We start from the raw sequence: 26,912 nt of genomic DNA, 5'->3' as shown, positions 1-26,912 counted from the left end.
GTGGGCAGTGGAGATTCAGATTAGACAGAGTTACAGCCCCGATCTTAGAACTTGAAGGAGTACTGAGGGCTTTGCAAAAGCACCGGGGTGCCTCTGCCACACAGAGATTTCAGGCATGATGCCAAGAGTCTTGCAGCCACTTAGTCTTGAAGAGACTCTGTAAAGTTTAACATAAATGTGCTTAACAAGCACCCCAATGATCTGATCTAGGTCAGCCCAGCCCTGAAGCAGCTAGTCAGAGCCGCCTCCTGTCACCCACTTTAAGGTTTACTACCCTCTCGACAGGAAACCTCCCCTTGATTAACATTCATTATTACTACAGGTTAAAATCCAACTTATTTTAATCAAATCTACAGGAGAATATTAAATAACCGCGACCAACAGTCCCAGAGTTCCCTCATTTGCAAACTGAGCAAGTGAGTGAAAGTCACTCAGTTGTGTTCGACTCTTTGCAACCCTGCCAGGCTCCTCTGTCCTTGGGATTCTGTAGGCAACAATACCGGAGTGGGTTGCCATGCCCTCCTCCAGGGGATCTTCCCAACCTAGGGGTCGAACCCAATTCTCCTGCTGCTGCTGCTGCTAAGTCGCTTCAGTCGTGTCCGACTCTGTGCAACCCCATAAACGGCAGCCCACCAGGCTCCACCATCCCTGGGATTCTCCAGGCAAGAATACTGGAGTGGGTTGCCATTTCCTTCTCCAGTGCCTGAACGGGAAAAGTGAAAGTGAAGTCGCTCAGTCGTGTCTGACTCTTAGCAACCCTATGGAATGTAGCCTACCAGACTCCTCCGTCCATGGGATTTTCCAGGCAAGAGTACTGGAGTGGGGTGCTATTGCCTTCTCCCAATTCTCCTGCATTGCAGGCCAATTCTTTACCATCTGAGCCACCAGGGAAGCTGGTGCAAACTGAGGCTGCACTTTAAAAAAAGCAAAAGAAGGAGATGGAAAAAAAGCGTTTCTGAGACTACTGCTAACCAAGTAACTCAGTGCCATTTAACTTAAAAGGCACAGAAAGGAAAAGAAACTAACTGGTGGCTTTTTCACACTGGTCTGAATTAACTCCAATGAACAGAGCATCCTGGACGGGTCCTAGGAGAGATCCTGCCCCAGCCCCCCTCCCCCCACTCCCAGCATCACCTCAACCCGCCTCCCTGGGTGTCTCTTCCAGGTGGTGGAGGGCACAGGCTAGGCCCAGGGGAAGCACCCTGAGCCTGCACCTGCAGATGTCATGGAGAGGAGAGAAAGCTGCTCCCGGCCCGCTCCAGCATGGCAACGTGAAGACACGGGACGGCCAAGGGACACGTTCCAATCCACCCAATTCTACTCTGAGCTATGCTGATGGGAAGAGCCAGTGCAATCACCTGTAGGGCTGGATGATTTTCTGTCCATACCGCAGGGCTCCCTCCCAGTCCTGCATGTACAAGCAGACGCCCATGGCCTGGTACATCATGTGCAGCATGTACACGTTACTGTCCTCGAACACGCAGCCCATCTTCTCCTGGCTGAGCTCGCAGATCTCCAGCAGCTCACTAGGGGGTGCTGTGGAGTCAAGGAACGGACAGGCCTGGCAGTTCCACGAGGAGGCTTCCCAAGGGCGGGGTGGAGGGGTTCAGTGGAAAAGGGGCAAGGAGTTACTATTTTGTCCACTCCACCCCCAGCTACACCCTCTGAAAAAGAAAATTACAGAATGCCAAGCAAGTGAAAGGGCTCATATATTTTTCTGGAAGGAAAAAAAAACCAGGAAAAATGGAAGACCTCAGCTGTTAAACACAACTAAAGAATTTCAGCCACAGGGAACACAACCTTCCTTCAGCTGTGAACAATGTTGATTAGAATTAAAAAATCTTCAATCTTCTGGTTAAATCTAAATCCTCACCCAAGCTGGGAACTTTCGCTAAAGCTCTTAAGGAAGCATTCTCCAACATGGGAAAGTTCTTATGCTCAGGAAAAAAAAAAAGTGCCTTTCTTTAATTTCCTTTCACTGATTTTCTTTCTTCAGTACAAATCTAACCCAAGAAAATGCTACAATATAGTGGTTAAAAATATGGATTGTGCTGGCAAGGGGCAAAACCCTAGACCTGCCCTGCTGAATGGTGTGCCCTGGGCAAATGACCTGCTATCTATAAGCCTGTTTCCACCTGTTACACAGCAAAACCCTCAGTGAGGTGCCTTGCCCAAAGGAAGATATCCAATCAGTGAGGATCTTCAAGGAACTGTTCTCCACTTTTAGAAAATAAAAGCCTTCCACCAGGATGAGCTCCTGAGCAAACTAGTCCAACAAAGATAAATAGGATAAGGGCAACATTATGAAACACTGATGTAGTTGACTACAGGTCATGGATGGCCAGTAAGTCTTCACCCTGGCCATCCTTTGATAGGAAACGTCCTTCCTTCAATACTCAGAAATCCACCCTTCTCCTGCTTCCTGTGCCCAGCTCACCAACGCCCCCTGTAAGACAGAGAAGGTTGCAAAGGATATATTTGTAGTGCTTGGCTCGCCGGAACTCCTCAATGACATTGCGTGCATATCTGACCATGTCGCGAATGGTTTCTGCCTTCGGGGGATCGTTGAGCTTCCGGATTTCCACCTTGGCCTTATCCTGAGGGAAATGTCCACAGGTTACTTCCCACGGAAACCATACTGATGGGGAAACCTCTCAAATAGCACATTTTCCCACACAGAGGTACAGGCTTGCCCCTTCTAAGGTTTTGAAGGGGAATCAGGCAGCTGGTCTCAGGGAAGTTCAGTATTCATTACCTGCTCACAGAAAGACAAAACCATTCATTTTTGAGGTGTTCCTTATCGAGGCAGGACACCTGCCTGCCTTGATATGTTTGCTGTGGGCAAATATGTCTGTTCACCCATCTGTGAAGTCAAGAGAATAGAACAAGGAGAGATGGTACTGACAAGATAATCTGGGCAACGTCCAAGAAAATTCTGTGGCGTCTGGTGAAGAGGGGAAGGCTGGAGAATGCTGTCCACCTCCTCGTGGGTGGACCTCTCCACCCATCTTTCTCCCTTCCCTCTCTTTGGAGCAGCCATTTCTTTTAAAGAAATTGCAATCTGGCAAATCCTTCTCTTATCTGTAAAATGTGATGGAAACGTTTTCATCGGCTCTGAGAATCAAGTTGGAACAGAGACCTGGTCTAACTGGATCACCTTGGGCTATACTAGTAAAGCAGGTTTAAAGGCTCAAAAATACAACAGGAAGAGAGGCCCAGCTCAGGCAGGGGTGCTCGCTTGGCAGGAACGTCCTGAGAGGGTCGAGTCAGCATCTGTGCTGGGAGAAGGTGCTGACCTTGTCTTTGGTGGTACACTCCTGGCATTCACAGGTGAAGAAGTAAGAATCTCTTAACCGGTCATTCCTATCTTCCGTTGGGTACAGGAGGTCAATGTAGCTGGTAAAAACCTAAAGTGAAAAAGTGAAAGCATTAGTCGCTCAGTCATGTCCGGACTCTTTGCCACCCCAAGAACTGCTGCCCACCAGGCTCCCCTGTCCATGGAATTCTCCAGGCAAGAACACTGGAGTGGGTTGCCATTTCCTTCTCCAGGACCCAGGGATCGAATCCTGGTTTCCTGCATTGCAGGCAGATTCTTTACCGTCTGAGACACCAGGGAAGCCTGCTAAAAACCTAACAGGGTCCAAAAAGTTGATGTTTGCTACAGGCCAGCTCATGCCACGTCCTCCCTGTGTGGCTCTGCAAACACTCCTGAGGGTGACTGTGAGGAGGGCCACGGCTCAGCATACAGTCTTCACCCTAACACACTCAACTCCTTAAAATGGCACCGCTGGTGTTGTCCACCTCCTCTTACAGAATCAAAGGGTCCCTAAAGTGGTCAGCTGGAGGGTTCAGAGCAGCCCCGTCTCCTTCCTCCGCAGAGAGCGAGCTGGGCTCTGGCCCAGCAGTGGATGCCCTTGTCTCAGGTACAGAAGCAAAGGCCACCATCGGCAAAGAGTCTGCTCGGCCTTGGGATGGGTCCTGCACTGTGTCCTCTTGGCCTTTGTTAGGCCTCTTTTATCTCACGACTTGGGATGGGCCACATGCACTCTTGGGTGGGTGGTGGGGAGATGAACGTGCATATGCAGACACACACACACACACAGACACACACACAGACACACACACACACAGACACACACACACACACACACACTCACTCACTCACTCTCTCTCTCTCTCTCTCTCTCTCTCTCTCTCCCTTTATCCTGCCATCAGCTGGCGATGGAGCGGGAAGTCAGCTCAGCAGGCCGGGACCGGTCAGGGCAGGAGGACATAGCTCCTAGGCCACCAGCGCACTGCCGCCTTTACCCAGCATGGCCAGCAAACCTGGAAAAGTCGTACCTTGGGGCTCATCAAGTCCTCCTGTCCTTGCTTTTTCCTAACAGTCTCTATAACTGAGACCTGGAGCATATGGAAGAGGCCGGCATTTAACTGCCCGTTATCTACTCACTGGGACGGCACTGGCGGCTCATCTCACGCCATCAGGCAAACGTCTGACGGAACAGATGGGTGTCCCAGAGCCGCCACTGTGCCAATCACCTCGGGCGCTGGCAGGCAGGCCGGGGTGGGGAACCCGCACAGGCTGGGTGCTTGCAGGTGCCCCGAGCTCTCCCCAGCCCAGAAGGCAGACATAGAGACCCCGTGGCTCATTGGACACCCCAGCAAATGGCTTCCTCCCCTTTGAAGGGCAGGTCCCCCCCAAAGCAGCAACTTCCCCCCAAAGGCAGAGGCTGAATTTCTGATATGTGACAGCAGAAGGGCAAAACCACAGGAAGGAGCCCTGTCCTGCCCGGTGGCCAGAGCCCACCTCGGCGCTTCGAAATGGCTGACGGGCACGGGATGCAACAGACAGAAGGGCCCAGAAGAGGGCGACAGAGGCCGCTCAGCATCGCCGCTCATGGTCCAGACACAGCCAGGGCAGGCGACACAGTGCTCCGGGCAGTCCACGAGCCAGGGGCCTGGGGACTTAGGTTCTGGCTGACGGGCGTCGGCTGTTTTAACAAGAGGCGCTGGGGCAGCCTCCACAAGACATTCAGAAACTAAGACACCCTGATCCCTAACAGGGTGCCCCCTGCAGGATGCCATTTCACACAGGATGGCAAGTCTGATCTGTACATGGGACCTGGGGTCCCAGTTCGGCTGTGGCTTATCGAACACCATCCAGAGAAATGGAGGCTTTGAGCATTTTGCCACACTAATTATCATATTGAAAAGATTCTAAATATCCAGACATATAACTTAAAAAAATCGCAGTCGTGTTCGTTGCTCAGTCGTGTCCATCTCTTTGCAACCCCAGGGGCTGGAGCCCAGCCAGGCTCCTCGGTTCATGGAATTCTCCAGGCAAGAATACTGGAGTGGGTAGCCATTGCCTTCTCCAGGGGATCTTCCCAACCCAGATTATTTAAAATGAAATGTATTTAAAGTGATTACACTGCCTAAAAATTCAAGTGTCTTGTTATGGACATCAGGCTTTATTTTAAGAACGTATAGCATACATCTGGCAAGGGCTGGTCAGCGTTCTCAAGGGGAGACACCTGATGCGGTGGTTGTGGGACCCCACAGCAAAGGACAGGAGAAGGGGATCGCTGGGCAGGCTTGCCCCCTACCCCGAGGTTGGGGAGGGAAGCTCGTGGTGGCCCTGGCCACAGACTGCCTCTCCCCACCCCATCACTGTGTACCTCTGGCCATCTGAATTCCATCCCCAGAAAGGGAACTGTCCCAAGTACAGATGTGCAGGGGGTGCGATGCGAACGCGCCATGTGTCATCAGGAGCTGTAAGTCGTTAGCTACTGCTGGGTTGCTTTGCTCTTTGGAGGGAAGAAAAACAGGTCGAAATTCACGAATCAAAAATAAACTCCATTATTTGGCCATGGGAACTCACAGTCTCTAAGATTTCGTCTTGGTCATTTTGGCAGCCTCGTTTCTCTATAAATCTCTGTAAACCTTGTGAGGAACTTTATTCGCATTTAATCTTCCTTGGTTTTTCTTTCTTGGCCACAGCTTCCCAGGTGGCGCTAGTGGTAAAGAACCCGCCTGCCAATGCAGGAGATGTAAGAGACATGGGTTCAATCCCTGGGTAGGGAGGATCCTTTGGAGAAGGGCATGGCAACCGACTCCAGTACTTCTTGCCTGGAGAATCCCATAGACAGAGAAGCCTAGTGGGCTACAGTCCATGGGATCGCAAGAGTCAGACAAAACTGAGCGACAAACACTTTCACACTTTCACAGATGGACATGGTGAGCACCAAGTGGGAGCTGAAGCTGTGGGCTCCACGCCACAGGTCTGATCCTGAACCCGGGAGGACCCGAGGACGGTGCCCACTGTCACATCACCCTCAGCCACACACTCACCTCCTCTCCGGGGTGGATTTCCTGTACAGCTCTGACTTCTGCCAGGGTCCCCTTGTAGGTCACAATGACATTGGGGCAACAACTATGATTCATCAGTGCAACACTGTCAATCAGAAGAGAAAACCCAACATTCTCAGGAAGGCAGATGGACTGTTCAAGTAACTCCTTGGCCACTTACTTGCTAAATTATGGAAACTGGATCTTAGCAGGACATTAAAAAAAACCCAAAAAACAACTAAGAGCTGGCCATCAGAGTCTGAGAGGTTGTTCTGCATGCATTTATAACAAGATCTAACATCTTAGATTTGAACAATACTGAAAAGTGAAATCTGCATTGCAAAACAGTGATATCTAAGCCAAAAATGTAGCAAAAAAAATAATACCACATAATAAAGGGAGATAACAACAAATGCCTTCCTGTTAGATGCAGACTCAAAACTCAACACCCCCAGTAAACCACTCCTCCACCGGACACTGTGCAAGACAAACGGGCTGTCGTTGCCAAGCAGGTTTTATATCAGAGGATGGTTTCTAACATGCTGTCTTCAGATGTTGAGAAATCCCCACTGTGGGAGATGCCGGCTTCCCAAGTGAGGGTGTGGGATCCCCCAAGAGACCGGGGAGGGGGGGCCCGTCTGACTCTCTGCAACCTCCATTTCCTCATCCGGAAAATTGGGCCATTGGTCACTCCTGCTGCTCGCGGGCCGTATTACAAGGGATGGTGGGGACAGACAGTCGCCTACGCGAGGGCTTTGAGCTTTCTGGTTATATCAAGGTCAAAGTTCTGAGAACAGAAATGTCTAAGCTACAGGGGAAGAGTGCTTGATCTCTGAAAATGCTGCCTTTGAAATCACAATGTTGATATGATTCTCAGCAAAAGGAATTTCCCCCCCCAATTAAAACTAGAAACTGGGACTCAGAGGGGCACTCAGATCCACCTGCATAGTGGCTCTGATGGCTCTGCCTGAACCCTCCACGACCAGAACTGTTCTCCTGTTTGCTCCATGAATATAAAAAAAAATGAGGTTGGAAATGGTGGTGCAGAAGAACTGCCCCAGGTTGGCGTGTCTGGGGAAGCCACTGCTAGAGTCTCGGTGAAGGGTGTGGCTGGCCTGGGGCCAGACATGCAGGGGTTTCCTGTCTTGTCTGTGGGAAGGGTCATCTCTACCCTCCTTCCTGGCCCACCTGGCTCCCTGGCAAGTCACGCACAGGGAATCAGGCCCTAGGAAATAAACAAATGCACCAGACATTGTTCTCAACACTCTGTTGTTGTTTCAGCCGCTTAAGTCGTGTCCGACTCTTTGCGACCCCGTGGACGGCGGCCTACCAGGCTCCTCTGCCCATGGGATTTCCCAGGCAAGAATAATGGACTGGGTTGCCATTTCCTTTTCCAGGGGATCTTTCTGACCCAGGGATCAAACTCCTGCATTGGCAGGTGGATTCTTTACCTCCGAGCCACCAGGGAAGAAGTATTAAGTAACCGCGCTCAAAATAGACCACTGGCTATCTTTCTCGTGAAGGCAGGGAAGCTGCCTGAAGGCAGAAGACCTGACCTAACTCATGTTCTGGGTGCTGCGTTCTTGTGGCAGCCGCTGGGGTGAAGCCTCACACACTACCATGCTGAGCCTGGCTTTCGCTCTTTCAGATACAAGAGCAGACATTCTAGGGCTCATTTCAGGGCTGAAGCAGTCAACACAAGCCGTCTAAAGAGGTCTAGTCACCTTTCTCTGTTCTCTTTCCTTTTCTCAAGGGCAAAAGTCCTAAAGAACCTATCCTGAAACCATTTCTGCCCTCACTGTTGGAATTCTAAATGCAGACAACACCATTTTGGCCATAGAAACAGTAATATGATGGGAATACACTGTTTGTTTCTCTGGTTCAAGAAAGCCTGTGTAGCTTCTCAAGAGACATGCACCTGAACAGAGTTTTCTCTTTTGGACCCATATGATCCAAAGAGCTGGGCAGCGACAGACTGTGTGGGCTTCACATGCCATCCACGGCCAATGCATGGCTGTACAGGTTTCCTGCAGCTGCGCCAACCTAGAGGCAGAGGTGCCTGTGGTTTATATTAAGCGACATCACTCTAGACCAAACTAATCTCTAGCGTGGATGAACTCAGATAGGGGGTGCTGGAAGGGCTCCTTTGCTCCATCTGTGAAGCCAGGGTGTGATGTTTGGGACTGATGTATTAGGAGACTACCCTGTCCATTAAACAGATAACAGCAAAGCCAGGCTTGGCAGAGCTATAACGTTAAAGTCAGAGCTATAATGATCTCCACTGATCAACTGACTAGCCTTTCTTGAATTACTTGTATATTCCCGAGGTTAAGAAAAATCCTATAGGTCTTTGAAATTTATCCCTAGTTCACTACTTGAGCATACTGTCCCTCCAAAATGTGGTTTCTATATTGGTATATTTCAAAAAGGACAGATGGGGAAGAAGCTTATATAGTCTCTACGTACGTCTACAGTCAATTCCTGGCAATTAATGTTTTCCTTTGAATGAAAGAATCCCAAAGATTTCCAGAACCACAGCTATGCAAAAAAGCAAATTTCTCAGCAGGGCCTAGGTTGTTCCTTCTATGTGCACTCTAAAATATTCTTTAATAACAGCTCTCTACCTAGCAGGACTTAACAAGCAACTGTTCTCTTAACTACTACCTTCAGATCCTTAAATGCAGGGGAAATATTTTGAAATCTGGCAGAATTAAAAAGGGGACTTAATTCACTCAAGAGTTTCATGTCTGCCACATGCAGTTAGGGAGGTTATTGAAAACTAAAAAAAAAATCAGTGTTAAATAAGTAAAAAGGAAAGAGATGAAGTCACACTCGGCCTACTCAGGAAATATTGCTGATCCCAAATGAGAAAGTTCTTCATCTTCGATTGTGAAGCCATTACAGTTAACCTGCGGTGAGAAAGGGGAGAGAGAAAAAGGGGAAAAAATGAACTAAAGCTTCTTTCTGGATAGAAATCACCTCTTTAGTTTTGACTATTAACAAATTAGCTGGGAAGATGTTTGGTTTAGTGATTTGAACACCCTTCTTTTGAACAAAGTATCCTACATTCAAACACTACTTACAGATCGGACTCACATGTAAACAGATACAAGCTGAACTGTCAAGTCTGAAGCATCTAGTCCAGCCCACCTGCCCATGGTGGCTGAAGATCACAAAGTACCACTAAGGCTCCAAGGACTCAAGTCTGCAGAGCTGCATGGGAATCAGGACATCTGCACTCTAACCCCAGTTATGCCCCAGACCTGGTGTGGGATCTTGAACCCATCACTCTGTCCCTTCTGTGCTCACTTTTCTTCCACTAAAAAAAGAAGCCACTTAACCTGGTACCTCGCTCACAGGTGAGGTGGTAAATCTGAAAGGCTTTACACAGCTAATCTAACTGCTGTCCATCCCCTTGAGAGGCAGGGGGACCAAGACCCTGGAGCCATGGAGCTGCGAGTGTCCCTTCCAGCCTCAGACACATCAACCACTGGCCACCTGCTCATCTGTAGCAAGAAGTATTACCCTGAAAGTCACCAAAGGCAGCTCTCAGCATCCTAGAAGCCAAGCTTAGAGCTGGCGGGCTGAAGATGAAGACTACAATTTTAGGCTGTTCCATAAACTCCCTCTTTGCACATTCACTAAGGAAAGCTTATATGCTGGGCGCTCTGCAGAGAAGGAAGACCAGGCCAAATCTGCACCCTTCAGGAACACCCAGGCCACTGGGAGACAACTCGGTGAGGGTGTTTCATTTGGACCTACAACTTCACAGCTGGAAGGGCACTCCGTCCCTTTACTTCTCAGATGATGAAACTAAGGTCAGAGAAGGGCAGTGACTCGACCAAAGCCAGCAGCAAAGGCTGAGAGCCTGGCTCCTCCTGTGCTGCTGTGAAGCTGTCTGTGAAGTGTGCATGCTGAACGATTCCACCCCAGGAGCTGCAATCAGGCTCTTCCCCACCAGACACACAGCACGGCCAATGGACGAGCTTTTTGAAACAGTACTTGCTGAGCACTTGGTCTGGGCTAGGCACTGGGCTGGGTGCTGCACATTGACCCTCCCTTAAATCTACAATACTACCCCATTTTACAGATGGGGAAATTGAGGCCCAGGGAGGTCAATGATTAAGTAATTCAAGGCCATATAAGTGGCAAGTGGCAGAAAAGGAGTCAAAATTCAAACTAGGCATTCCGATAGTGAAGCTGTCAGAAACACAAGTGTTTCTTTTCACTAAACCATGCTTCTTCTAAAATTGTTCTGATCTCTGATTTTTCTGGTTGCAATTTTACTTAAAAGCGAAGGGCCAGTGTCAAAGGCTTGGAAATCTTGGTACATAGAGAAGTAAAGGCTCCGCTGGGTTTGACTTACAGCTTTTACCATTCGATACATTTACAATCAGTATTTACAATCTTCAACACAAAAACAGATGACTGCAGTGAGTTAAACAGTATACAGTCTTTGGAATCCTGAGGTATCAGGCACTTTTATGTAGAAGACACAGCATCCTGTTTTTTGTGCCAGCCTCAGGTACTCTAACCTCTTCTGTCATCGGGACATTCACCAACTATCATTCACCAGGGACCGTCAACCAACATCGGGTTAAGAGTAAATTAGGATTTTCATTCATTCAACAAAATTTACTGAAGTATGAACTATGCGTCCTGCACCTGACTAGGTACTTAGGGATCTATGCACAGTCTCGGATTGGGATACTAACATGCCTCGGCCGTGTCTGGTTCCCACAGGACGACAACAAATTCTGCAAAGTGGAAGAAGGCATGTGAGCATTTAGCAATTTTCACAACGGATCTCGGGACCGACAGCTCCTGCCTAGCTCTGAGGGGTGAGGGTACGAGACACGCTCCTTTGTTTTGTAATCTCTTCCTCTACAAGGACTGTCCGTAATTCCAAATTCCTTCAGGCTTGAATGTTACACGACCACTGGTCCCTTTGTTCCCTCTCCGCTGTCCTCTTACTGTGAGGGAGAGTGTGTTCCTTCACCGCAGAGAAAGACTCTGTGAGCGCAAGTGTCATCACTGTTCCTCTCGGGGAGCTGGCAGTGATGTTTAAGCCTAATCGCCTAGCAATTTGCCTGCCAGCTTTTCCTCCCTTCTGAAAGATCCCTAGGGAAGAAAAGTGAGCTTGCCTGTTAAGAAAGATGCATAGGCCATCGTCCTTTTTTTTTCCTGAGTCAAATCAGGCGTAAGTGCCTTGCTGAAGCTTTTCTCATAATTAGCATTTAGACTACATGTAGGCTGCACACCAAAAATACATTTCCCAACCATGCATAGGCTCCCAGTGATTAAAATGCACCTCGGCGCTGCCGAAGGAGTGCAGTCACCTTCTGCTGCCAGCTGCTGCCGGGCCACGAGTTAACCCACAACAGCCTCCCACAAACCAGAGAGGAAAGGGCTCCGAGGCCCAGAGGGTTGGACATGCAGCGGGGGGCTGAGCAGCAGGACCAGAGGGGCTGGAGCTGGAACAGTGCTTTCCACTTGCGCTTCAGAGTTTTCTTTGGAGATACCGAATGTCCCCTTGCAAATTTATATGTGAGAAAAGACATGAATGTGTGTGTGTGTACATCGGTGTGTACGCACACCGTCTCAGAGTGGATATTATGATTTGATTAATATGAAAGTCAAAGTCACTCAGTTGTGTCTGACTCTTTGCGACCCCATGGACTATAGAGTCCATGGAATTCTCCAGGCCAGAATACTGGAGCGGGTAGTCTTTCCCTTCTCCAGGGAATTATATCTCCATTAATTATATTGATTAATATAAAGCCTTTGAAAAAACTACCTACCTATATTTACATATGTGTGTGTGTGTGTCTGTATCTATCTCCTGGATACTCTGAGTCAGTCCAAATTTCAAGGACTCTGAGTCACTTTCAGCACAAATATAACACTTCTATTTGTGACAATAAAGGTCCATCTAGTCAAAACTATGGTTTTTCCAGTAGTCATGTATGGATGTGAGAGTTGAACCATAAAGAAGGCTGAATGCTTAAGAATTGATGCTTTTGAACTGTGGTGCTGGAGAAGATTCTTGAGAGTCCCTTGGACTGCAAGGAGATCCAACCAGTCCATCCTAAAGGAAATCTGTCCTGAATATTCATTGGAAGGACTGATGCTGAAGCTGAAACTCCAATACTCTGGCCACTTGATGCGAAGAACTGACTCATTTGAAAAGCCCCTGATGCTGGGAAAGATTGAAGGTGGGAGGAGAAGGGGATGACAGAGGATGAGATGGTTGGATGGCATCACCGACTCAATGGACATGAGTTTGGGTGGACTCTGGGAGTTGGTGATGGACAGGGAAGCCTGGCGTGCCGCAGTCCATGGGATCGCAAAGAGTCGGACACAACTGAGCGACTGAACTGATTTGTGACATCAAGTGCCTTGATTTTTGGTAAATATGGTCCCATATCTACTATGTCAACCTTGAGAAGGCCCATCAGCACGCACTACTCTGTTGCTAGAAGTGAAAAGATACCTTATGTTTACTTCATCTCTCTTGCTTTCTCACAAAACCATGTCTCATCTGATCCAGAAAAGTCATGTATCCAGTTTTTCTAAAAATGTAGTAAGAGAAGTCAATCCCTCCATTGTGTACTGTTACCCAAATCCATTGCCTTAGCATGGGTAGGGAAATATGCTGTAATCCCAGGATAATATAATGAAATCAGGAAGGTTTTTCATTATGTCTAATTTAACACTCATAACTTGAACCCATTTTTTCTTTTACTGAGAACAGCATTTTTTTTCTGATTATGACAGTCACATAACAGAAATATATCCACATAAACATAAAGTCTATCAAGGAACTCATGAAACTGTTCACACTGGTTCTCACGGGTGGATGAAGTAGGTCAGTGAAATGGTGAAGACTCACCTCTTTCTTTACAGGAGCAATTTTTAAAGTGGGAGAACTATGGGTGCTTTTCATCTTTTCTTTTTTTTAGTATTTTCTTAAGTTACAGATACTCACTGTAGAAAATTCAGAAAAATCACCCTCAAAAAAGTAAAAATTTTCCACAACTCATGAGATAACTAATGGTGAACTTCCATTTAAACTTTTTTTTACCAAAGTAAATTTTCATATTACACATTTTTCCCCTGCTTTTACACTTGATATTATGTCATCAGCGTTTTACATATCTTTGCTCTTTGAAATTTAATTTATAAAGGCTACATAAATTTTAATTGAAAATCTAAGTCATGATTTACCAAATGACCACTGCTGACCATTTATAACATGTATTTCCTTTTTTTTTCCCTTTCTTTTTGTTTTCATGGTTTTAAACAGAACCACACAGTAAACAGTTCGCATGTCAAATATCTCTGGACTACTTCCTTAGGACAGATCCCTAAAAATGGAATTAGTGACTGGAGGAGTACCTAGGTGATGCTTACTCTATTCTAAGATGACAGCGTGTAAGTATCCACCCGAGCTTTTCTTCCTGTCTAGACACTGAAGGCAGGGGAATGCAGCGACTTGCGCCCACAGAACAGTATTCCAGTATTTCTCCCTCTGCGAAGGTCACCTTCAACTACACATTCGGCTTGTAGGAGAAAACACAAGGGTATGTTAGGGAGAGAAATCCGATCTGGTAAGTCATGCCAGGAAGAGCCACCCTCACAGTAACAGGAAGAAGGGTGCAGCCAGACGGTTTCCAGCCAAAGGGTGTTGACCGCACTGTCTTCTCCTGTCCAGCCACGTCCAGCCAAGCCTCAGCCTTTCCAAAAGGCTGGTCGTCAGTTCCTTAGCGCCTTTAAGTTGCTCTTGTCTAGAAGTCTAATTTAACCTAGGCTTCTAGTCTAAATAGGATTACTTAGCAATCATCAGGAAAGACTGTACCTAGACCCACTCAGGCTCCTCTCTGTGATGTCTGTCCTTCCTGGCCATCTGTATTTGCCTCTGCTTTATCAACACAGTGTTGGTAAGAGTAAAACAGAAAGAGTAAAAAAAAAAAAAAAAAACCAAACACAACCCACTACTGTCAGAAGGGAAGGTTTAAGAGAAGAGTAAAATTGAATGTAGCAATCTCAAATGGTCTTTTCTATCCAGTCTGCCACAATCCTGGGACACTGGCAACTCTGTTTTCACAAACTCTTTCTGCAGCAAGAGGCACAGGGAGGGTGGATTTCCTATGCTCCACCATCAATGAGGGCCAGCACAGACAGGACCCTGATCTGCTCAAGGTCACCTAGCAAGCTTAGGCAAAACATGGACCAATAGGTCAAGAACTGTATCAGGTAGATGCCATCATTCTGCTTTCATTCATTTTCACCAACTATGTGCTGGGAGAGGGACGCTGGCAGGGAAAGGCTAAACGAAGTGTTGCCTGGCACTGGCATGCTTACCTGGGCAAAGAGCACTACCAGGCTATCGTTGTCGGGGAACTCAAGGTGCTTGGAGTAAAAGTGATGGAGAGCAGCGATGTCACTCTGAATCAAATCCCTCTTCTCATTGTCTAATTTATCCAGATCTGTGGATAAACAAACCATTATTCAGCAGGTAGAACACTCTGGATCACTAGCTATACATCCTTTCAGTACTGCCAATGGCACAGGGAGAGAGAAAAAAAAAAGTGGAGCCCCCAGAAAATATTATGCCTCCTCCCGGGGTCTAACTGATATACCCTCGGGCAAGAAGAGCATGCCATTTCTTCCTTCTCTTCCTCTGACAAATGGAAGTCACCCAGGACAGGGAGTGTCAACTGACTGTTAACAATGAGGTCAGGAATGAGTGGCAGTGACTGATAACCAGCCTCGGTCTAGTCAAGGGTCCCCTAATTGGCCCCAGAATCTGTGTCATGATGGAGAAAGTGGGCAGCCCCTGATTTAATGCCTTTCAGTAAGGACATCAGCTGTGTACAGGACTTCAATTCAGCAAAGATCCAAAAAAATATTCAACATGCCAGGAGAGCCAGCAGGAGATAGCTCAGGATGTAATAATTTATCCTGCAAGTTCCCACTTCCCCTTAATTATTTCCTAGCAATCCTGTCAGCTGAGGGGGGAAAAAAGTTATAGTCCATTTTTCAAAACAGCACACAAGTCGAAATAAAAACTGATAAGTATAAAATCCCCACCACCACGAAGAACCCAGCTATCCCTTCCTTCTTTCAATCCTGTCTAATCCACAGAAAATGTGTGGCTGAAATAATACATCAGCCAGTCACAGACAGACTTACGTGACTCAAACTCCTTCACAGCTAACAATTTCTCCGAAGGTGTTCTCTCTGGGTGGATTTTCTAGTAATTGGGGAAGAAATCACACAGTTACAGATTTCAACGACTTGTGCAAAAAATAGTGCTTTCACGTTTACATCGACATGAAGAAAAAAGCAACAGTTCTAAATGAAGTAAAGAGCTAGCCAAGGAGCCTGCCATTTGGGCTCTGAGAGCATTTGCCCAACGTCCAAACCCAAAGGACTCTTTTGAAAAGCTTTTAAAAGCATCGGCTGCGTTCCTAACACCCTGATAATGCTATGCACACAGTAGGCTCAAAAATGCTTGTTATGGGAAAGAACAGTGGCTAGAAAACAACTTTTTAGGGCCCCGACTTAAAAGGACTGAGTCTACAGATGAGCCATCCCATTTATTATCTCTCCTTCTAAAAAGGAACAAAATCAAACCCCCCATCCATTTTACACTTTCTTTAAGCATAGGCTAAAATGATCTCAAATTCCCCGTTTCAAAAAGAACACTTTCGGTTGTATCCGTGAGCCCAGATTCACTTGAAACGTGTTGCCGGCTTTGTTCTAGACACCCCAAGAGGAACTGACAATAGTAAACCCGCCAGGCTTTGAGAACATGAATAAACTTGGTGTTGACAACAGTTCAAACGCAGAGCTCAAGAGCTGGCCCAAGGCCGTGTCTTTGTAATCGGGCTATTCAACTTGAGGATACAGGTGGTCCACCCAGGCATGCTCACCTCCCTAGTTAACATGTTACGCTCCCCCTTGGTAGTTGGGTAGCCTGTCCCCCCGAATCTTTTGCAAGCGACTAGAATACAAATGGTCTGTTTTTTTAATCATCAAGTCCTACAGAGATGAAAAGATGGCCAGGTAACTTTTCATTTAATAGACTATTAGTGGTAGCAGTAATTATAATAACAGTTGAATGAAACTGGTATAAATTCATCATACCTTTCAGACTACTCTCCTGGTGCCAAAACATTTCAATAGTTCTTTTTTGGAGTAGAAATCTTCCCATTCACAGGATCCATTTCTATAAGATTAGTAAGTCATTTTGCCTGGGAAAACTTTTCATTCAGAAAAGGGCACCAGCTCCTTCTGAATTCTTAACCACTACACTTTCAATAATGTCAGGAGATGGGGCTGGGAGAGAACCACAACACTGGTCACTCAACCCTCGCAAGATGCTTCCGGATCGAATCTGATGGCTTATTTACCCTGACACCTTGGTGGCTCAGAGGGTAAAGAATCTGCCCACAATGCAGGAGACCCAGGTTCGATTCCTGGGTCAGGAAGATCCCTTGAAGAAAGAAATGGCAACCTACTCCAGTATGCTTGCCTGGAGAATCCCAGGGACAGAGGAGCCAGGTGGGGCTACAGTCCCTGGGGTCCCAAAGAGTTGGACATGACTGAGCGGCTAACACACACACACACACACACACACTCACCCAGTCACACCATTTTCTCCTACCCTTTCCTTCTGACCAAGTACTCGGCCTATATTTAAAGACAACCGTGAGTAAGGAACCAAAAGTTAACCTCCCCCAACGAAAACAATTCTGACTTTTCGGTCCCACTCTACAGGCCAGCCTTGAGTGCCTCTGGTTACCCTGAGCGGGCAGAGTGGCATTTCAGCAATCACCTGACCCAGGCTGAACATAACGGAACTATGACCTCAGAGGTTGGAAATGTTCTACTTCTGTTTACGAGGTCGAGGAGCCTAACTTGGTCTGGGGACAGATATGAGCTGATCATTATGATCACACAAAAAAAAAAAAAAGAAAGAAAGTTGTAAATGGAAGGAGGTGTGGTAAGGGAAGATAAAAAGAAGAGGCAGATGAAATTTCAGCTTTAACAGATTGACAGTAGAGAGGCCCTGCCCTCAGCTTATCACTGGCAAGCAGCTATGTGGACATTCGCCTTCTAAGCTCCGTGCAGCCTATTTCACTGTGTCACAAGGACACATCCTATGGCATTTTCCTCCCCTCCATTTAGGCTGGTCCTGTGGAGATCAGGCATCTTATTATCATGCAATCAGTACGGACTGAGCCAAAAAGGGGTCAGGACAGCCAGCCCTTGCTTCATCTTTGGAGGAAACTGTTGATGGCCACATCGTTCCCACCCTACCTCCCCGGCCTTGATTTTTTACTTTTCTGCTCCTCTTTTTTCTCTCCCTGCAGGCGCCATGCTGGTATCCTAACCCATTCCCTGCCCACCGAGGTGGGGCAAGTATGGAGACGGGGAGGAGCAGGAGTCAGTCCAGGATGGGGGGCTAGGGGAGGTGGCAGCAGGGGTGTACGGTGTAACAGAAGGAAAGAGGGGACCTCCCAAAGCTTTGAAGGCCAGTCTGGTTCCCTAAGATGTTCTCATTACCATCACTCAGGTTTTCATGCCCTGAAAGGCCATATTTTTCTACACAAATCTGTCTCAAATAAAAGCTCAGAACTTAACGGCAGCGGCTAGGTTCCTGGCCTGGGATGAGTGACATCCTAGCTGCACAAGGCAAACAAGTCAGCTCACTGCTGGAGCCTTGCACTCATCTCTGTCCACAGGGACATGACAGGAAATGGGGTCCTAGAATGCTGAGTTAGAGATGATCATCATGGTCACTCACTCATCTTTCTGACCTCGAGGAAAAAAAATAAAATAAAACACACTTGAACCTGATCCCAATTCCTCACCTGTTTGGCCAGAATCCTTGCTGTCAGCCTTACGGTCTCGGAGGGATTCCAGTTTTCCCCAAAAACAACCATGGGAGAACATTCCAGCTTGTGCATGGGCCAATCTTCTCTCTGGGAAAGTTAAAAAAAAAAATATGACACACACACTCACGCGCGCGCGCGCACACACACACACACACACACACACATTGCAATCAAGTTTGAGACAAGAGGATGCAGTAAGTTCTCCTGGTTAAGGTCAAATGAAATATGTTTCCTTTTGGAAAACACGACGGTGCTCACAAAACTTAGAGACGAAAACATCCTTTAAGATAGACGTGGCTGTATGACCTTGACTCAGGCCTGGCCGAGCTTGCTGGCAAGAGAAAATCTGCTTGGTGTGATTTCATCAAGCATCTCACACCCCTCACTATTCCCAACAACACGCACACCTTTGCATTATCTGTGGACGCTGTCATGTTACTCATGGGGTGAGTGACTTGGGTATCAGCCGGTGGTTTGGCTCTGCTCCCTACGGTTCTGGTCTACCTCTGTTCTCACATCAGGGCAAATAAACGAGAAGTGATGTCCACAGCACCTTGTCCCCTCCTATAGGTGATAAAATCCTATCAGAGACGAGGGCTCTGTCAAGGACCCGCGAAGAGTCTGGTCAGGGCAACTCTCGGGCATATTTAGGAACACGGACTCCCTGAAGAGTCACTGGATAAAAGAGGAAAACTGGACTCCTTTCTATCACCTGTCTTGATGCTTGTTGCCCCAGGCTGCGGGGTGAAGGGCATGTGCTCACTCCGGGAAGGGTGGAGATGCCCCTTTTGTGACTGGAAGGCTGGGGAAGGAGGAAGGTGGGGTGCTGGGGAGGAAGGCACTGAGGCCCAGGGCGTAAAGGACGATGCTGGTGCTGGTGACAGGGTCAGTGGGGGATGACTAGGAACTAGCTGAACCACACGGGCTCTGATAAAAGCCAGCTGAGGTGGCAGGATGGGCTGAGCGGCTGCGGGAGTGGACTCAGTGGAAGTCTGCAGACGCTCTTTGCTGCAACGGAACTGGGTACCATCATGGTCTTCCCTCCGCCTCTCCTGCCTCAGAAAGGGGCAAGTCTGACCTTTCCAATGCTCAGGCCAGAACCCTGGAGACTTCCTGGCCGCCTCTCTCTCCCCCACACTCCACGTTCACCTCTCTGGTGAATCCATCCTGTCTGCCTTCGGAATACACCCAGCCTCTGATCATTTCCCACCCCCCACCTTCCTTACCGGGTGGCAGATCCTACACCTGCCCCACAATGGCTCCCTCTGCCTCCTATCTGGACACCTGCTTCTGCCCCCCTTACCCCCCACCCCACCCCCAACTGTGCTCCAGAGAGCAACCGGAGTAATCGATTCCGAAAAACACAAGTCAGATCCTGCAGTTCATGGCTCAGCACAGTCTAATGGCTTCTCCGCTCAGAGCAAAAGGCCAAGTTGTAACGATGACTCACGAGGCCACACGTGGCAGGAGCTGACTCCCTGCTGCTCTGAGTCATCACCCCACCATGCTCCCTCACCTCACTCCACCGGGCCACCGTGGCTGCTGCTCCCTGGACTGACCACACTTGCTCCTGCCTTGAGATCTTTGGCACGTGCTGTGTTTCCTGGAGAGACGCCTCTTCCCCACACATCCTGTTGGCTCCCTCCCTCCTCCACGTCTCTGCTCTGATGCCCCTTTTCAAGGTACCCTCCCTAAGCCAGCACTCTCCCCATTACGCTCCCTTTTCCGTGCTTTATGTTTTTTCTTAGTACTTCTCACCACCTGACATATTTATTACACATTGATGAGTTGTTTGGTTTACTATGTTTCCCCTCCTGCCCCCACTATTCATCTGTTTCAGGTAAATCTATTATCCTAGAACCTAAAACTCTGCCTGACATTCACTAGGCATTCAATAAAGTTGTTGAATGAATGAAGATGTCTCCCTCCCCACTGCCAAAAAGCAAGACACAGTGTCACCTAATGATTGAATGCAGCCCCCGTGGCACAGAGCCTTGGCTCAAGCTCTGTGCCAAGGTGTTCTGCAGAGTTAAATAACAGCGTGCCGAATACAACCAAGAGCAAGGAGAGACAGAAATGACAACATATACACAAGGGAGAAGAGGATCTGTTTTTAGCCAAAGCCTAAAATGAGAGCTCGGTGATGAAGCAATGAGGTAGGAACAGGTAGGTCCAGCTCCCGGCAGACAAACTGGCTCCCTACACAAATGCAAACCAAAAAGGGAAAGACAACAAGGGCTTCTGGCCTTGGGGCATCCGAGGGAAGTAAAGAACACCAGCTGGGGACAGACGGGTAACTGACACCTACGAACACAGGCAGTAAGTTCACTGTGACCCTAGCAATGCTAAGAAAAGGTGTTCTCATGGCCTTAAACACGCTAGCTTCCTGAAGTGTAGGTGGTGTCTTTGGTGTTTAACAATGAGCTCCGGTGAGAAAGAAGTTTAAGATTAACATTTCTTAATATGACTTATGTATTTTTAATACAATTTAATTAATACAAATATAAATAAATACATACAAAGACACAATGCTGACATCTATTGATGTTAATGTCCTCCAGGGAAGAGAACCTAACTACAGGGCATGCTGTGGGGGAAAGCAGAGTTCTATCCAGCAAGACGAGACTGGCCTGGGGCTCAGGGAGACCTGCATTCTCACCCCGCCCTACAGCGAAGCAGCTATGTCACACCAGACAGTCCTCTTAATCCCTCTGCCTGTGTATCCTCGGCTGTAAATAACATGATCCCTAAGTTACTTAGCAGGTCCGGAATTCCAAGTCTATGACTGTACGCCTTCCAACAGTGATAATCAGACACAAAGCTTGAAGGCTACCATTATCAGGCATTCATGCAAGGACAAAAGGTCGTTGTGAGGATCCAACAAATAAGCTAACTCACAAGAAGCACTCAGACCAGTGCCTGGCACACAACGTGGTCTCAACAAATGCTGGTAATTGTTCATGTACTGGCTCCTTCATTCATTCAATAAGCCCTTGAGGACCCCAGAGGCAGGGATGGGAGATGGAGTCTTTGACTTAAAGTAGTTTATGACTATATCAGACCACCAAGTAAAGCAAGAGCACCTAGAATATAACAGAGACCCACACAGAGCAGTGAAATCGGAGAGCTGGGTAAATTCAAGAACTGGCAGAATCAAGTTAAGTTTCATCAAGGGAAATTTACCAGATAGTAAGACGTTTTCCCTTTTTGTCAGAAGGTGGAAATGTCAGAGACATACCACAGTGGCACTACTTGGCTTCCAGTTTTCTTCAAAATTTAAGCTGTTACTCCTTTCCTGGTTGCAATCTTTATAAAACTTTATGTAAATTGAGACGGATCCCATTTTCTAGGAAAGTAATATATTACAATATATTACAAACAAATGCATACGAAGGATTCAGAAAGACACATGCCGAAGTGTTACTAGCGGTTTTCTCTGGAAGGATAAAATTATGAAGTATGGCTACTCTTTCTGTTCCTCTTTCAGTCTGAAACTTCTGATTTTTCTATAATGAGCACAGATGATTCATGCAATAAGTTTAAACAATTAAATCTATGTAAAAAGTAAGAGGGAATTTTTTTGGTACCCTTTTAAACTTCTAGTTCACTTTCAGCCACTGTAACAACAGCTCTGCATGACTTTCCCTTTTGTGCATGGACCAAAATACTTAAAGATGCATAAAGAGTTGCAAAATTGTCTCATGGTACACCAGCACTTCCAACACTGGAAGAAGAGTGATTGTTATGTCATCCAGTTTTCTGCTGAGCAAATGATATATTGTCTCCCTGCATAAGGAGACTGAATGTTTATTGTGAAGTCCCCTTTCCTAACTCCTGCATTTGGTGCTCCTCTTGTTCTAATGGGGCTTTCAATTTAGACCATGTCTACTTATATACATGCCTATGTGATATCCTGAAATGCACAGTAGCATGCATAAGTGATTTCTTAAAATGTGGAATAGTAAGAAAATGTCTTAGGGCTACTGTTCTCCACCACTATTGTCGGCAAGAAGAAGAATGCAGAAGGAATTAAGGGCTTAGTGACCACCTCTGTCACTGGGATGACACCGGGATGACAGCCACTGCTGGCCCCATCTGCTTTGTTTTCTATTTCCATAAAACAGTGATGGGACAAACTCACTGATTCCTATTGGTGACATTAAACATTTACTCATAGGGAAAAAACGGTGGCTCCTTTGAGGATGCTTCCTGTGTCTGAATTAAGAGAGCAAAGTGAATTTAACCAGGACTAAAGCTCTGACTCTAGCCCACTCACTAATCACCCAAAAAATGACAGGGTCATGGGAGCATTTCTTAGACATTTTCTACACTTCAGTTACTTTCTGATTGGTGATGAAAGTCGAGAATGTTCTCGCATCTTTGGTCATGCACTCCTCATACATGCTTTCTTCAATCTTCATCAGAACATGTCCCTTCCTCCTTTCAAAATCACACTCGTAATCCTAACACCTCCACTTACAAAACACAAATTGTTTTCTTCTATTTGTCAATGTCAAGAAATAGCACATTAGAAAGTTCTACTCCACAATGATCCCTCTATGTAATAATTCTAAAACATTTCTCTTCAACGTGACATGGTACAATTTAACAAAAAAAGTCTGAATGAACAACACACTTAGTTTTCCAGGCATATTTATAAAAATAAATATAGTTCATTAAAACATACAGCTTACAAACCCAGCCTAACTAAAAAGGAATTTCTATTTCTTTTATATTTCCTCCCATTACCCTTTCATGCATTGTCAATTAAAATCTTTCCTCTGGCAGGATCACACTGAGTCAAATGAATGAAAAGGAGAATAAATGGGACAAGACATGAGCCAAACTGTATAAAGTAAAGCACGATCCTAAAGTCCTGCGATCAGAGAGGAGAGCTGGGGGCAGGAAGCAGAGCGCTGAGGGTCTCCTACCATGCTGCATTCCTGGAAGGACACCCTCAGGGAGGGTTGTGGACCTTACACTCTTGGGAGAGGATTCTGGAAAGACAATACGACTGGAAGGGATTTTCCTTTCACCTCCATGAAAGGCCACTTCTCTGTCTCTGACACATTCCCACAGCCCCTCTTCTCCTGGGGGGTCCTCAGGACCCCTAGGCACAGTGCCGGAAGCAGTGAAAGCCCTCCTCAGGGTTTCTGCACACTCTGGTCTCAGTTTTGTTGCTGTGTGACCTTGGGCAAGTCACTCAGCCACTGTGGACACTACTTTCTTATCTCCTGATGAGCTCCTTTCCAACCCTGTCATCTGCTCTATGGTATGGACCCCCTGATGACTCCAGATGGGTGGGGTCTGCCTTTGAAGAAGGCCCAGTGAAGAGGAAATGACCCTGATGCTGGGAAAGACTGAAGGCAGGAGGAGAAGGGGACGACAGAGGGTGAGATGGTTGGATGGCATCACCAACGCGATGGGCATGAGTTTGAGTGAGTTCTGGGAGACAGTGAAGGACAGGGAAGCCTGGCGTGCAGCAGTCCAAGGGGTTGCAAAGAGTCGGACATGACTAAGTGACTGAACAACAACAGTGGAGAGGGCCGTGCTTTCTCAGGTGGAGAATCACTCAGTTGCCTTCCTCACTGCTGCCCTTGTTTTGCACCCCTTGTCTTACCCTGCAGCAGAGTCTCCACCTTGATCCCATCCAAGTATTCCCTTGGGCAGAACTCCGAATCCATTTTCATCTGGAGCAAATGCCCCAGATTCCTCCCTAATGATTTTATGACGAAGCCCTTCTATGGCCATTTGTTTCTGGCACTTAACTTTATGACCATCCTATCTCATCGTAATACGGTGGGCTGCTCCCACTCAGTCCTTCAGATGACGGGACGGAAACCCTTCATGATCATGTGCCTCTCCCTGCCACCACAGGAGAGACACGAAACAGACATGAGACGGGTCAAACCCAGCCTCACTGCTAGAAACCGGTGGCTTTTGGGAAGTGTGTTACTGCTTGTCATCTACGAGAATATCTTGGTTATAAGATACTTCACAGAGCACTGGGAACCTGAACTGCTAAAGTCCTCTCTAGGACTGAGGGTGTCCTGGCCCAGGAGCTGGCGAGATGCAAGGAAGACCACATGGTGGGGCTGGACACAGCAAGCTGTCACGGCCTGGACCTTTGACATGACTTAGAGTCACAGGACTGTGTCCCCCATCCTGGGATTCCTTGCTACAGCAATCACATTACGATGGGACCTGTACCATCTGTCTACACAGGAGGAGGACATGCAGCCTGTCGAGCTGCTTGGTGTAAAAGGCTCATCTTTCAGTGTCACGTCTTCTTGCCTTTTCATTCTGTAAGGTGACTTTCATTCTGTAAGGTGACTGACGTGGAGGCTGAAGCTCCAATACTTCGGCCACCTGATGCAAAGAGCCACCTCACTGGAAAGGACCTGACGCTGGGAAAGACTGAGGGCAGGAGCAGAAGGGGGCGACAGAGGATGAGATGGTTGGATGGCATCACTGACTCAACGGACACGAGTTTGAGCAAACTGTGGGAGATGGTGAGGGACAGGGAAGCCTGGTGTGCTGCAGTCCATGGGGTTGCAAAGAGGAGGACAAGAATTAGAGACTGAACAACAACAATAAAGAGGCACTCTGGTTCACACGGGTTGATATACTTGGTTGTCAGAAACCTCCCAAGGCCGGGGACCTATCACTGTGAGTCAGTAAATCTGGAAGACTAGGTCCTAAAGGCAAGGGAGCCACAATGGCCACCACAACACCCCAACCTGGACGACGGTTATGCATCAGTATAATGCCACCTGGGGGGGCCTAATGGAAGACAGCTCAAGAGACGGAGAGGTAGCTCAGCATCTCACAGATCCTCATGTTTCATATCCATGCAGGCTTTACAGTTCATCAGAAAAGTTAAAGTTCCATTTTGTAACAGGCATTATTCACATAACGTACCCTTAGGGATCTCAAGTTCTTAGAATCCGTCCATCCTCTTTGGTGAAAAATACGCAGTCCTTTAAATCTATAGTGGGCTGCCTACTTTATTCTCTGCGTAAAGCTAAGCTTCAGTCCAGCCTGAATTACTATAATATTATTATTTATAAGCCCTCATGCCTGCATGCTGCATCACAGTTTACATAGAACCTTGATATCTCACATATCATTTGATCCTTATAATTCATCAAGATAGGGGCCACTATCCTCATTTATACTTAAAGAAACCGAGACTCTGAGACGTCCTTTGAATTGTCAAGTTCACAGAGGTAGGCAGGTACAGGGCTGGAACTATATCCTCCAAGTCTTCTGTGTTACAATAGTCTGACCTGTGTGTGAGTTACTAGCTGGCTTCTTTAAAGAACCAGAATATCATGAGCTACTTTTTCTAGAAACGTTTAACTTAAATATAGAAACAGCTAACTTATCAGGACTGGAACCTAATCACGTCATTCCAGCGCTCGCTGACCTCTTTGCATGCCCAGCAAACTAACCACAGAACTCTCTGTCCACAATCGGGAGGAGCAAAGCACAGTCTCTCCTCTTCAGAAGAAGCCACACTCCCTGAGAAACCAATGACAAGCCCATCTATAGTCTCACTGCCCTGCAGGCTGGAAGCCTGCGTGGAGACACAGGGAGGCGGACTATGCACGTGGCCGTCAGAACCAAGGCAGATCTTCCCAAGCCAATGGCTCAGGGCCCGTGAGGGGAGCTGTCAGATAAGACTTTGGGGCTTAGCAACCTCTCCCACTCCTGCACAACACCCTTTGGAGATATTCAGAGACCAGCTGCGCAGGGAGAAGGCAAAAGGAAGGAAAAAAAAAAATGAAACCGTGGGTAATGTGGTCAACCAGAGCAGGGGTGGGGGGCGGAGGAAAGTGACAGTTACGTATGGGAAGAAGAACAAAACCAAGGTGCAGGTTTGAAGAACGGCCTCCCTGTCCTTTAGAACCACTATTTAGTAGCATCATTTCCCGAGCCGTAGTAGTAGGTTCCCGCTTAAAAAATAGAGTAGGGAGGATACACAGAGGTTGAAGATCATATCCTCCCCAAATTCAAACTGCTAGAACCTGGAGCGCATTTTTTTGTAGCTGTGAACATTTTGTGTAATTACACAGTATTAAGTAGAAAACTTTGGGGGAAAAAACAAAAAATACTTATCCCTTAAAGAGTCTACCAAGAGTTCCTCCAAATACCCTCTTGAAATCCTCAGTCCTGGGTTACAAGACTCCCTTGAGATGCATCCAGCCAGCCAGAATGCCTGTGGTCTACATGCAACCTGCCGCCTGAACCGCACAGCCCCCACACCCAGGTCTCCAGGTCCAAGTTCAGACCAGTCCACCTCTGGCCGCTCAAAAGCTGTGCCAGGGGCCCGCCTAGTCCAGCTGGAATCAGGCAAGATTAGACCACCCCAAGGGTGACGTGTGGCCTGCTAAAGGGATAGATACAAATTCAGACTTGGTAATGGTAAAGACTAAACAATTTTAAAGACAGCATTTTAACATTTTTCACTGGTTGTCTTTGCACATTCCATCTGTTGCTGGGAGCCATGGGGGGCAGACTGTCGACCTTGGTGATACACCTGCCTGTAGCCAACGTGGCCCCTGTGTCTTTCCCACTCTACCAACCTCTATTTTTGATCCTGTGTGGGGCCCCAAAATGTTACTGCCCATCACTGGCTTCCCATCACCATCAGTC

General features: G+C 47.3%; 1 protein-coding gene across 4 annotated transcripts in view; it reads right to left on the bottom strand.

Moving 5' to 3' along the window:
* Positions 1–26,912, bottom strand: part of SMYD2 (SET and MYND domain containing 2) — a 52,081-nt gene that overhangs the window by 4,342 nt on the left and 20,827 nt on the right. For 2 of the 4 annotated variants that reach the window (XM_081491313.1, XM_081491316.1), the window contains 8 exons: positions 18,231–18,341; positions 15,544–15,604; positions 14,713–14,837; positions 9,190–9,257; positions 6,352–6,454; positions 3,297–3,407; positions 2,456–2,597; positions 1,359–1,536 (listed from right to left, as the gene is read on the bottom strand). In XM_081491313.1, coding sequence (XP_081347439.1) covers positions 1,359–1,536; positions 2,456–2,597; positions 3,297–3,407; positions 6,352–6,454; positions 9,190–9,257; positions 14,713–14,837; positions 15,544–15,604; positions 18,231–18,341 — 899 coding nt within the window. The remainder of the gene's footprint in view (positions 1–1,358; positions 1,537–2,455; positions 2,598–3,296; positions 3,408–6,351; positions 6,455–9,189; positions 9,258–14,712; positions 14,838–15,543; positions 15,605–18,230; positions 18,342–26,912) is intronic. The other 2 variants (XM_081491314.1, XM_081491315.1) reach the window with 2 other exon arrangements.

The sequence above is a fragment of the Giraffa tippelskirchi genome, chromosome 5, assembly GCF_054371585.1.
Source record: "Giraffa tippelskirchi isolate mGirTip1 chromosome 5, T2T-mGirTip1v1.2.pri, whole genome shotgun sequence".
Taxonomy (NCBI): Eukaryota; Metazoa; Chordata; class Mammalia; order Artiodactyla; family Giraffidae; genus Giraffa; species Giraffa tippelskirchi.
This window is presented reverse-complemented; position numbering and strand designations above follow the sequence as displayed.